Source organism: Lepisosteus platostomus, chromosome 4 (genome assembly GCF_059453375.1).
Source record: "Lepisosteus platostomus isolate fLepPlt1 chromosome 4, fLepPlt1.hap1, whole genome shotgun sequence".
Taxonomy (NCBI): domain Eukaryota; kingdom Metazoa; phylum Chordata; class Actinopteri; order Semionotiformes; family Lepisosteidae; genus Lepisosteus; species Lepisosteus platostomus.
Window position 1 is genome coordinate 11,823,429 of NC_142614.1, and position 13,293 is coordinate 11,836,721.

The 13,293-nt window shown below is 40.5% G+C and overlaps 1 protein-coding gene across 3 annotated transcripts; it reads left to right on the plus strand.

The window, feature by feature from the left end:
- The first annotated feature begins 2,220 nt into the window (after window positions 1-2,220).
- Window positions 2,221-12,725, plus strand: LOC148672650 (G protein-coupled receptor 4). 3 transcript variants are annotated; one of them, XM_088628480.1, is made up of 5 exons: window positions 2,221-2,420; window positions 6,228-6,354; window positions 8,762-8,982; window positions 9,471-9,856; window positions 10,355-12,725. In XM_088628480.1, exons 3-5 carry the CDS (start codon window positions 8,911-8,913, stop codon window positions 10,740-10,742), a joined length of 846 nt encoding a protein of 281 aa, XP_088484606.1. In that variant the 5' UTR covers window positions 2,221-2,420; window positions 6,228-6,354; window positions 8,762-8,910; the 3' UTR covers window positions 10,743-12,725. The 3 variants fall into 3 exon arrangements, with proteins under 3 accessions (XP_088484606.1, XP_088484604.1, XP_088484605.1); XM_088628478.1 differs by having other exon boundaries at window positions 2,224-2,420; window positions 8,762-9,856; XM_088628479.1 differs by lacking the exon at window positions 6,228-6,354 and having other exon boundaries at window positions 2,224-2,420; window positions 8,762-9,856.
- The last annotated feature ends 568 nt before the right edge of the window (window positions 12,726-13,293 follow it).

Here is a 13,293-nt window from a genome sequence, read left to right on the forward strand (position 1 = left end):
GCTTTTCACAAGATTGAAATGTTTTGTCAACCATTTTTTTATTTCTTCACCCCGTGATATACAAATACAAGCGTTCCAACAAAAATCAGTGTGTAGGGATCCCAGCTGACAGCTTTTATATCCTTTGCTTGTACAGTAAGTGTCACAGTTAGTTTCTTCCTTTTCTAATATTCATATGTGTCAGAAAAAAGAAGTGTACTACATGTGAAATGTGAGTCACAGTTCTAAAAATTGCTGTGTACGGTGTGACAGTTTTATATACCATCTGGAGCTAGCTGGCTTCCTTCCGAGCCCCATGCAACCTGTAAAACAACTTCCTGATGCCTAGATACCATCCCTACCTCCTTATTGAAAGTTTACTGTACCTCCCAGACATCTGCCCATTAATTGTCAACATTATCAACAGTTCCCTTTCCCTGGGTGTGGTCTCTACTGCCTTAAAGACTGCATTTATCACTCCTATACTGAAGAAACCTGGCTTGGACTCTGATATAATGATGAACTCCAGACCAATCTCTAATTTACCATTTCTATTGAAAGTTTTATAGCATGTGGTTGCACATCAAATACAGACATATACTGTACTGTATGATGGCTAATGAGTTGTCTGAGCCATTTCAGTCTGGCTTCTGCTCAAATCAAACCACTGAGACTACCCTTGCCAGGATTGTGAAAGATTTACTTATTGCCTCTGACTCGGGGGCTATAAGTATAATTTTGCTTCTCGATTTTAGTGCTGCTTTTGGTAAAGTACATCATTCAGTGTTGCTTAGTCGCTTGCAGACATTCTTGTCTATCAGTGGTACTGTCTTTAACTGGTTTTGCTCTTATCTGACTGGCAGGCAGCATTTTTTCTTCTCCTTTGGTCCTCATGAATCCCCCATGGCCTCAGTCAATCATGGGGTGCCTCAGAGTTCAGTCTTGGGCCCTTTGCTTTTTATTATTTATATGCTACTTCTCGGCCAAATTAAACACAAACATGGTCTTCAGTTTCACTGGTATGCAGATGATACTCAGATTTATGTTAAAACTTCTTCCCCCTCTGTCACCTATCTCTTGTTTGTGTGACATCAAATCCCCTGAAGCTAAATAGTGACAACACAGAAATGTTGCTGGTGGGCAGCAAATGTCAGCTGGATAAACTTAAAGGTTTCACAGTTATCATGGATGGCTTCCCCACATATGTGTCAGCCATAGTCAGGAATCTAGGCGGCAAACTTGACCCCCTCTTGTCTTTTGAGCCCCGTGAAAAATTTGATTTAGACTGTCTTTCACATTAGAAATATTGCCTGTATTATGATCTTGTTACTGACTTTCAAGGCTCTAAACAAATTTGTTGCGAAAAGTATAATTTCTCCACTCAACTAAATTATGTCCAACAGCTACTTACTCCTGGAAAAACACTGCAAATATCAACTTGTACTGCCGCTTGTACTTGTACTGCTTGCTGTTATACTGCACCTATGTATACTTTTTCTGAACGTTTTTTTTTGTTTGTTTGTCTTTGTTTTTGTCTTGTGTTTTGTGTTGCATCGCTTGCTGCTTAAATTGCCCTCCTGGGATGAATAAAGTATTTTGAATTTAACTGAATTGGATTGGGGTGGATTGGATCAGATCGAATTTGTGGAAGTGTCTTCTGTAATTTCAATACATAGGCAATGGTTCCTCATAAACTCCCATTTCATGGTAATAACAGGGTGACCATGGCTGTACAGAGATTTTAAAACCGGCTGTAATACTGCTAGAATTCAGGATCAGTGGTGAATACTCCTTGTGTCCGTCTCCTTCAGTGTTCTACAGAAATGGCTGTTTTTTGTCATAAATGGCTGTTTTCACCTTCAGTGAACTACACTGTGACATCTTTAGCAGCTCTACAATAACTTGCAATTTTTGCAGTTTTATTTTAAAATTATTCAGCCTCTTGTGAGGTGCACCAGCTTTTCAGCTGCAGGCAATCTGCGAGGGGTGGTGTTGTAAATTTATCGGGGGTCTACAGAACCCTGATTGCCCACAGAAACATAGATGTGTCACGGCTATTCTGAAATTCTAAAATAAAGTTTGGGCGGGTGTCACATAGCTCCTAGGCCCATGCAATGTGTTATTACCAAGGACTGGCCTTTCGTTGAGGAGTGAGGAGAGTAGCCTGCAGTCTGGTTGCTTGTGGGCAGGGGTGTGTGAGGTGGTGTAATGTGACCTTCACACACACTGATAGGACACGCAGGAGGAGCAAAGTGTTAATGTTTCGCAACTTCCCCAGTCAATAATATGAAGCAATGGAAATGTGAGCAGAGATGGTCGCTGGAGATACAGTGCTGTGAATAATTCTGAAATCTCCAGTATTGGCTCTGTAAATATATGTCCATCCAATTCAAGGTCACAAGGGGAGTCGGAGTCTGTCCCAGCAAGCCACACGTGCCAAGGTGGGATACGCTCTGGATGGCACACAGTGCTAGAGCCCTGGGTTCAGTTCTGGATCTGGGATGTTCTCTGTGTGGAGTTTGTATGTTCTCCTCATGTTCGCATGGGTTTCCTCCTGGTGCTCTGGTTTCCTCCCACAGTCCAAAGACATGTTGGGGGGTTAATTGGCTCCTGGGAAAACTGGCCCTGGTGTGAGTGTGTGTGTGTCTGTATCTGTGTGTGGACTGGCGTCCTGTACGGGGTGTACCTTGATTTGTGCTTGTTGCTCCCCAGGATAAGCTACATCTTCCTCATGACCCTGAAATGGAAAAAACGGTAAGAAAATGGTTGGATGTATATACAACATAAACTAAAAAAAGGAGAATAATGGAGTTTGTCAGAAAGGTTCAGGAGCAAAGACCGCATCCAAATTCCCCTTCTCTCACATCATATCTCAAAATGCTATACAAAATCACACTAAATCCCTCAATTCCTCACATTTTTCTTTTGCATCCCTTCTCCTCCTCATCTTTACCTGTTCAGATGCACTTTAGTTTTTACTTCTCTGTATGAGGGTCCTACCTGCCTCATCCTACAGCCAGATGGATAGTTTTCAGCTAAGTTAAGCGAGAACTCTTCATATCTAAATTTTTCAAATAAACATTCATAATTTATATTCTGATTGGACGTCGTTATTCCTCATGAAAAAAGAATAATGCCTAATAGTCCAACTCAGTTTACAATTATCTTCCCCATTTTGGTTACAGTGCTATAAGATAAGGAAGTAGCTGTTCTGCCGAGAGTTTAAAGAGTAGGAAGAGTCTATATAATCTTACAAGGAGTTTTTTTTGTTGTTGTTGAGAAGAAAGAATAAATTAAAGAATCTTCAATTTTGAAACACAAATGAACTCACACGGACAAATTATAAAACAAAAGCCCTAAAATGTAACATATTCTAAGTTCTTGCAAAAGTGTGCTTTGTTGTTTTGCAAGGCAGTCCAGCTGGAATTGCAAAAGTGAAAAAGAACAAAATTCACAGTGGTTGCAAAGAAATAAATTACTCTGCTAAAACAGACACTTTTGTTTGTTCCAGTGCCTGAACTGTTATATGCTCTCCTTCGTGTTGACAAAATGACAAACTGTGCATTTCTACAAATCTCTCAATTTGACACCACAGTGAAAACATATGATATTTACAGTATGACTTAAAACTCACTCAAGCAATACAATTACCTAATTCAGTTTCAAAACGTTTTGCACAACTGCACAGCAACTGGTTCTGGCTAAAGAGTCAATGTAAATGAAATCAATCTCAATAGACCTGACAAGCAAGACACACAGGAAATTGCCTAAAACAACTGAATGCAGGAAACTCACAACGAAGTTCCAAATCAGCAGTCAGTGTTTCAAATACACTGTATTGTGACTAAAGAAAGTGAGAAATATTTGACATCATGAAGAAGCAACTGCCAGGTATGGAAAGACAGCTACTTCAGAAGCTGGACAATAGTGTTTGTTTTATTTACTTCAATATCAATTTACAGATCAAACCAGTTCTGGGTCTCAGAATAAATACGATATAGGAAAAAAGAAGAATCAATTTAATTGTGGTATTTAAAATCAGGACCAGCAGACACATGTTGAGAAGGTGTGACTCAGTGACTCTGCTTTAAAAATACTTTTGGGGTGTTAAACTGTGAAATAGAAGAAGTCAATTTATATGCCCCGTCTGGAGAAATAGTTATTTGGGGCTTTCAAGTGGCTCTGGTAGTAAAGGCACATCCACTGAGTGCAGGTTGGCCTCATGAGTTTGATCGTGGGTCATGTCACAAACTGACAGTGACCAAGATGCTCCTGTCACGATCGTAAACCCCTTCTCTTAAGGACGCTCCAGGACGCTTTACCTGATCTCCTGCACCTGCCTCCTGTTCCAGTCTCCCCTTTAAAAGCTAGATGCTCCCACCATTCCAGGCTCAGCTTTGGAAGATGGATGCCCGGAAGCCCACCTACCAGCGAGTCCAGGAGGGGCTCGATGGCATAGGCTTCGCAACGGCGTCCTGACCATCTGGGTCCGGGGCTGGGAGCGCCTGGCCCCGTAACCCCCTTTTATTCCCCCGATCCTTCGCCGGATCCCGCTCCGGCTTTTAACTCCTGTCTTGTTCTTCTAGGATGGATTACCCGGCTCTGGACTTTTGCTCACTCTTGGATATTCTTAAGGAAGCACCTTCAAACTTGTTTGCCTGGAGCACGCCCTCCTGTGCACCGGCAAACCTTGGACACGCCCCCCTGTTCTTCCAGCCCCAATCCTAGTCTTTTTTCCCCGTGTTGTCTCACTCCCCTCCGGATTCTGCTGCCTGCATAGGGTCCTGAAAACCGTTTCGTGACAGCTCCCAACAGTGGTGCACAGCTGACCGAGCATTCCTGGGTTTAGTGTTGGGATTTGTTGTCCAGAGCACTTGTTGTCCATCCCGCGGCCAGCAGGGGTGCTGTATAAATGGCTGACCGTACACTCTGACCCCAAGCTCCTCTCTCCCCCTCTGTCAGTTTCATGGAGAGCAAGCTGGGGTATGCAAAAAAAACAAATTCCTAACACAAGAAATTGTATATGGCCAATAAAGTGATCTTATATGATCACAATTGGCTTTCAGCAAAACAGTGGCTGTGATTTGCATGCTAGTATTTAAAGATAAATATTAAAGTTATTTGAAAATTATGTATCCAGTCCATGATTTGGTCCAAGTAGGTGTGTAAGTTGCAAGTGCAAAATAAGTAATTGCAAAATTAAATAGTTGCCAACTCAAACAGAGTCTAGACCTGGAAAAGCAGTGGGCCTGTAACTTTATTGTCCCATGGCCATCTCTTTGGATTCCCATATTATTCATTTGAATCATCTTTGATGGAGCTCTTCAGAAGCTTTGCGGAAATATGCTTATATAGTCTATAGAAAAATATGTGGCATATATAAATTTTATCAATCATGGCCTCCTAACAATCCCCCTCTGTGAATTGGCTTCATTACTCTGCTCTCCTCCCCACTGATAGCTGGTGTGTGGTGAGCGTTCTGGCGCACTATGGCTGCCGTCACATCATCCAGGTGGATGCTGCACATTGGTGGTGGTGGAGGGGAGTCCCCATTACCTGTAAAGCGCTTTGAGTGGAGTGTCCAGAAAAAGCGCTATATAAGTGTAAGCAATTATTATTATAATTATTATTATTATATGCTTAAGTGTTTTCTAATGACCTTGTTGGTTTGAACAATTTAAACAAAAAGTTTTCACACAAGACCTTCTCAAATCTATGGACATCACTTCAAATTCTGATAATTAATGTTATCCTGATGAGCTCTATCCATTCTAAAGTCAAAAATACATGAAGGAGAAAGAGAGAAAACTATATAAAATATAGGACATATGTGTTTGACGTAATAATCCTCTTTAAAATCATAGTGTCAAAATCATGTTAAAATGAAGACTTTATGACTAACTAAGGAAAAAGAATCAGCACTGATAACTGGAATGGTTGTGGCCAAAGAATACTTTCAAAAATTAATATGTGATTGTATCCTGTTTCAAGAGCTGGTTGAATGAGATTATCTCCTCAATTACAATGGAGTAATGTGTGACTACTTCTAGAATACATTTTGACTCTATTCTTATCTCAACAAGAAAACTATAAAATACATAAACATGTTTGATCTTTTTATTCATTATCTGGCTCTTTTTCTGGTGTTTCTTAGTTTTTTGGTTCAGCTAGAATTCTTAGAACAAACATTTTATCACTGACATCACAGGATGTGGTGCAACAGTTGACAACCCTCCTTCTTTCTAAAGATTAAAAATAGGCACCTGAGACTGCTGAGGCAGAAAAAAAGCTACATCCAGCTACATTTAAAGAAAACAGAAATGTGGTGAATTGACGGCCACTACAGAATTTAGCAACAAAGAGATACTGATAAAAGTAAGTATTTAAGATTTTTTGCTTGTTTTTAATGGTGTGCCACTATGCGTAACATAGCTTTTGTTTCCTCTGCGGTGAGCCATGTTTTTACACTTTCTATTCACTTTTCAAACATCAGGGAGTCAGCGAGGCATGCAGCAGTCACCACTAACAGAGTGATGCAGATTGCACAGGATATTGGTTTTCTGTTGTTTTTTTTTTCTACGTTTGAACAATATTTAAAATTCAGCGCTGCCCGAGAGGAAATAGGAATAGTCTAGAATATTGCTATTAATATCTAGGCAATTATTTAATGTTAACGCAGACATATTCATCTTCACAATATATATTTATAGGAAAACATGGCGCAATCCTTTTCTTAAAATGAATTAAACATTTAGTTCCAAATGAGAAGGTTTGAAGAAAATGAAAAAAAAATGAATGTGATAATTGCCTCACCTCAGTTTATGCTTATTTTAGGTTTTAAGAAAAATCATTAGATAATTGCTACATACATAAACTGTACATAGATGTGTATAGGAAAATAATATGTGCTGGAGATCGTAATTATTATCGAAACAGTTTGGAAAACAGTTATGAGCCTTTAGGAAATTCTAAGATCTACAGCACCAGGATTTCCAGGATTCTATTTCCAACTGATCTGCTCTTGCTATCTACAGTTAGAAAATATGGAACTAAAGACTACTACTTAGATACCAGGGCTATGAATACAGCATCATACTGGGAATTTGAAAATACTGTACATACACCATAGTGAAAAAAACTAGGAAAAGTAATAGGAAAAGAACATAATGATATAACACTATATTTTAATTGTGTGGCCTGCTTTAGGTGAGACAGGCTTGGAAATGTTTTGACATGTCTCTTCAAATACAAATGTGCAGGAATTAAAAAAATCAGTTGTGGGAGTGTGGAACAAGCTACCCAGCCATGTTGTTGAAGTTTATACTCTGGATTCCTTTAAAAACTGCTACAGTAGATGAGATCCTGGGATCAATCAGGTACTAAATAACAAACAAGCTATTTGGGCCCAATGACATTCTCTTGTGTGTTCTTTACGAAAAGTCACAATAAAAGCAATATGTTAACATAATCTCAAGAGGTCCAATGCATACTCATAACCTAAACAATCTAATTAGCTCTAATCTGTTTAGTCTGAAAATTGAACAATCTAAGCAATTGTCTAATCAATCAATTAACCTGTCCCATTAGAAAATATTTCCCAAATTACAATAAACAGTTATGGCCATGGAATACAATTTTGATCCTCTGGAGTTAAACTAGCAGACGTTGGTTCATCTCCAGATAAACACAGAAAAAAAGATACGTTTCACATTTCACAGGGACCCAGTGTAATTTACATACTGTATCAGCAACAGAATCACCAAGTTTGCAAAGCTGATGTTGGGAACCTGTGAGTTTATCTAGTAGCAGTTTGTTGTATGAAAATTATATTTAATCCATATCTTTATGTCAAGCAGGGACTTCTAAAGTGCAGAGACTACAGCATCTGATGTGGCCCATTCAGTCAACTTGTCAAGGGTGTTGAAGTGAAACCCAGTTGGCTTCTTAGTCAATTAGTAGCTGAGTGCCAGTGATCCCCAAATGGTACTTCCGTATAGATTCTCAATACTGGAGGATTATTAGGTACTAAGTATCATTTAATCTACCAACTTAATCACATGAGCATCTTCAGATAATATGTACAGTAGGTGTCATTACTGCAGGAGATGAGATCAACACCTGGTTATGATTTTGTTGTGCAAGAATTCCATGAATGTGATGCTCTTTTGTAGTGGGGGGAGATCAATTATTTGAAACATTTTATTAATGTCAGAAGAAAGGATTACTGCAGCCATCCTATCTCAGTAGCACAGCTATAATTATCATCATTAACGAATCATAAATTCATTGCCTAGAGTGAGGACAGCCATCAGTCCTGGGACCTCCTGGGTTTTCCTTTCTCTCCTCCATGCCCACATTTGTGCCCAGAACTGTTGAACACAATACTATTATGTAACCTGCTCTGTGGCGTGAAGAACAAGATTGATTGATTCATTCATTCATTGGATGGCATTCTGTTTACATACTACCCTACGTAAACAGAATAAGAATACAGAATCTGTATTTTGTCCAATTCCTTCCTAATCCCCTTTATTGGCACATTGTCTTTCATTACACCCAGCTAAAAGTACTGCACAATTCCTACAAATAACAAAATCTAGAGGTATTAAGATCAGAAGCTATAATTAAGAGTAAAAAAGCTGCATAAAAGTCAGTATGTATCAAAAGCATTAAAAATTCCAAGTATAGGTCTTTCTGCTGTGCATGTTCTATCTGTACATAAATAAAGGTTACATACACAAGAAGGAAATGAACCCTGATGATTTATTTTCATTTATTTTAGGATCTGCAGTATCTGATTCCAGCTTCACATGGACTGAATGTCACTCTGCCAGCTAACGTGGAGAAACAGACCACGATGCTTTATAATGGACTGTGATCATCTATAGAACAGAAGGGCTGTTCACTGTTAAGCTCAGCTGAAAACACAACATGGACATGTGCGAACACCAGCATCATCATGTGGTTTTCCTGGCGCACTTCCCTTCCTCCTTGCATATTTTGGTTTGATATTTTTTCTCATTTGCATAATAGATGGTTAGAAATAGAACACCACGCTGCAAAGTGTCAGAACCTGTGGAATGCAAGAAATAAAACTGTTGTCCAGATACAGCTCTCTGTTGAACTGAAATAACAAGTCCTTGCTTGGCACTGGGCATTTGGCTTTTTAATTTACTTAATGCCAATGTGAAGGAACACAAGATTTCCTTATACTGTAACTCTGCGTTTTTTGTCCACAAGAATCTGTTTATCATTATTGTCCTAGTGCGGCAGTATAAATTTGTAAGCTGTGTGCGGCAGAGATGGCAGAGGACAGTTGTAATATTACTTTAGCTGTTGACAGTGTAGGACTGATATCCATCTATAGCTTGGTGTTCGCACTGGCATTGCCTTGCAATCTGCTATCACTGTGGGGACTCTACCGGCTTCTCCGTTCCGGCAACGTAATGCCCATCTTCATCTTTAATCTGCTGGTGTCTGATCTTCTCCAGGTTCTCACCTTCCCCATGTGGATCATCTACTTGAAAAACGGGCACCAGTGGACCTTTCAGGCTGGTGCCTGTAACTTTGTGGGTTTCCTCTTCTACATTAACCTCTATGCCAGTGTGGCATTCTTAAGTCTGGTGGCACTGGACCGCTATCTTGCCATCGTTCACCCCCTCAGAAGCAGAGGGTTCCGGACAGTCAAGGTGGCACTGGTCACCAGTGTGATTGTGTGGGTGGTCACTTTCCTGTTTTGCCTCAGTGGGCTTTACCCCACTGTCTACGACGAGAAAAACCAACTTTGCCTGGAAAAATATCCTGTTGCCAAGCGGTATGCCATGTTCAAGATAGGAACCGTTATCCTGGGATTCCTGGTGCCTTGTTGCATTCTAGGGTATGTAAGACTGCTGTCTGATTTTCTCTTTCTTCAACACGTCAAATCAGGATACTTATAATCAATTTGTGTGGGTGGTGCCTTTGGAGCAGTACGGTGGTGCAGTGGTTAGCATTGCTGCCTTCAGGGAACCGAGACCCCAGGTTCAAGTCGGGACTTGGGGTGCTACCTGCATGGAGTTTGCGCGGGCTTCCTTTGAGTGCTCAGGTTTACTCCCACAGTGAAAAGACATGCTGGTGGGTTAATTGCCTTCTGGGAAAATTGCCCCTGGTACAGTATGAGTGTGAATGTGTGTGTCCCGCAATGGCCTGCCACCCTGTCCAGGGTGTACTGTGCCTTGCAGACCCTGAATTCAAAGAAGCAGTTAGAAAATGGATGGATGGGTATAATGTCTAATGACCCTTTAAGTGTGAGGCAGTGATAGGAATTGCACAAATGCTGAGAGCTATTTAATGAAGTATGCTGCACCTAATGTCTTTTCCCCCCCGTCCTCAACAGGTACACATCTGTCCGAATCCGCTGGGAACTGCGTTCCTCCCCATCTGTGACCCAAGAAGAGAGGAGGAAGATTGTCGGAATTCTGTGCATCATCACAGTCATCTTCATCGTGGTTTTTGGCCCTTACCATTTAGTAGGAAGCTACAAGTTTGTGTATTATTTCATCACCGACAGCAAGTGTGACATGGAAAGGACTCTCTTCCTCTGCTACCGCTTGTGCTACGGGCTCACCAGCCTCAACAGCTTGCTGGATCCCCTCCTCTACATCTTCATTTGCGATAACATCAGGCAGGAGCTGAAGAAGTCCCTGCCATGCCTGAGGGCATACAAGATGAGAAAGGAAAGCCAAGTCCAACTCAACAGCAATGTTGAAATTGCATCACTGTAAGAAAACAGGCTGTTCTGCAGCAGCCACTGTGGTCAAATTCAAAACCTCTGTATTTAAATTTGAAACCATCCATCCTTCCATTTTCTAAACCTCTTTACAAAGTGCAGGGTCACAGGGGGGATGCTGGAGCTATCCTGGCAAGCCATAGGTGGACACATTCACACCAGGGCCAATTTTCCAAGAAGCCAATTGACCAGAAGCCAGTAAACCAGAGAACCGGGAGGCAAAAGGCAGGAAACACTCTGGACAGGATGCCAATCCATTGCAGGGCACACAGACATGGACACAAACATACACCAGGGCCAATTTTCCCAGAAGCCAAATAACCTATCTTTGGTCTGTGGGAAAAAAACTGAAGGAAACCCATGACCCTGAATTGGAAGAAGCGCTCAGAAAATGGATGGATGGATATGAAAAATATTTCAATATTTAGTTTCTGGGTGCCTCCAATAGTCAAGATAATCCAAGATAATAGATTTAAAACAATTTTGAGGGTGATAGAAATACCTCCTGTTTTCAGTCCTAAATGCGTATCTTTTTTAGTTCCCTCAGTGCCATCACTGAGCTGACACGATCATTTCCTTTCAGGAATTTAAATGCCTTTATTGCTTGTGCTGTCTTGAAGTTACCTTTTCCTCAGTTCAGAACTTAAGATGTTCAGTTTCTTTAGACTGTGGGTGGTGTTAAATAAAGGATTAGCCTTGTTGCTGTCTTTTGAATGCTTTGAAACTCTACAGGAACGCTGGTTCGTGAAGCCCACAGACACCATAAGTTACAAAGTGTGATTTCTGGCTAACATGAGGACTAAGGAAAGGAGTCTTCCAGGTTCTCTGGGTTTATTGTGGGCCAAAATAACATGAATGTGATATCCAGATCATATTAAAATATTGTGTACCAGATCAATTACGTTCCCTTGGGTAACAGTATTACACAGGAGCTGCAGTCTATCTCAGCAAGCAAAGGATTCAAGGCAGGATACAGCCTGGACCAGATGCCAGTCCAGTTCAGCGCACACAGGCACACACTCACATATTCCCAGAAGCCACTTAACCTGCCAGAAACTCTTTGGAGGAAACTAGGGCACCAGTGGAAAACCCACACAAACATGGGGAGACCATTTAAATTCCACACATGTAGCACCAAAAGAGTAGTGAATCCAGAGCCTCAACACTGTGAGACAGCAATCATAAGCTGCACTGTGCAGTCCCTAGTTTAATAATTTTTCTGCATCTTGTTCTGTTGCGTTTTGAATAAGGACATTAAAAGTATGTTGGGAAATGACTGATTGCAAGAAACGACAGAGAATATCAGTACTGTCAAATGTCTCCTGTCCATGTTTCTTTTCTGTCGACTGGAACAGGCATGACAAAAGTAAATGCTGTTTCTTGACTTGTCTACTCTATCCGTATACAGTAATTCTATGCCTTGTAACATTTTTCTCTTTTAAAGTAATTCAAAGTGTGATTTATTGTTGGCTAATGCATTGCAGCAGTAATATTTCACCATTTCTTAAGGTGCTTTTTGCTGTTGCTTTTCAGCCTATGCAGTTCACTGTGTTTTGTTTTAATTAGTATGTGCAGTAAGATATTTATTCCATTGTGACCAATATTGTTCTGCCCTGTGTCATAAATAATAGTCATTGCTAATGCCTTTCAGCTGCATTTGAACTCATTACTATTCACAGTGTTCCTTCCTACTCTCTCACTACACTGTAATCAACAGTTTCTGCACTGAACCAAGATCAAAGAGCAAAGAAAATTGCTCCACCCAGGAGCTCCAAAGAACTCTTTTTTTCTGTTAGGCACAGAACAGGGTTTCTCAAAATTAGTCTTTGCTGACATCAAGTGTTCAGAAAGGAAATGTGTTTCCTTTAATCAATTCATTGGGCAGTTAGTTTTCTACATAATGAAATATTTGATATGACTGGTATTCCTTTATATACTTTTTTTTGTAAAAATAAAAAAATAAACAAATCCAAATATGGTGCATTGTGCTATGATAGCATCATTCCTGGATGGTAATGTATTGTCTATCCATCCATTGTTTCACCTCTTCATCCAATTCAGGGTCGCAGGTGAGCCAGAGCCTGCCCATCAAGCAATGACAAGGCAGGACACACCCTGGATGTGAAACCAGTCCATTGCAGGGTAGACACACAGACACAAACATGTGCACACTCACACCAGGCACACTTTTCCCAGAGGCCAATTAACCTACCAGCATGTCTTTGGACTGTGGGAGGAAACCGGAGCTCCCAGAGCAACCCCACTCGAACATAAGGAGAACTTGCAAACTCCACACAGATAGCACCCCACCTCTGGAAATCCACCCAGGGCTCCAGCACTGGGAGGTAGCAATGCAAACCATTGTGCCACCATGCCATTCATTATGAATTATTATTAATAAAGTTTAATTGATTATGAATATTATTATTATTCACTTTTTTAACACAAAACCTTCTTAGGAATACTTAGGAAAACTTTTCCTCTCTACTGTATTTCCTATTCCTTGTAAGTACTAATATCATGTGTCGTTTTCTTTCACATTTTTC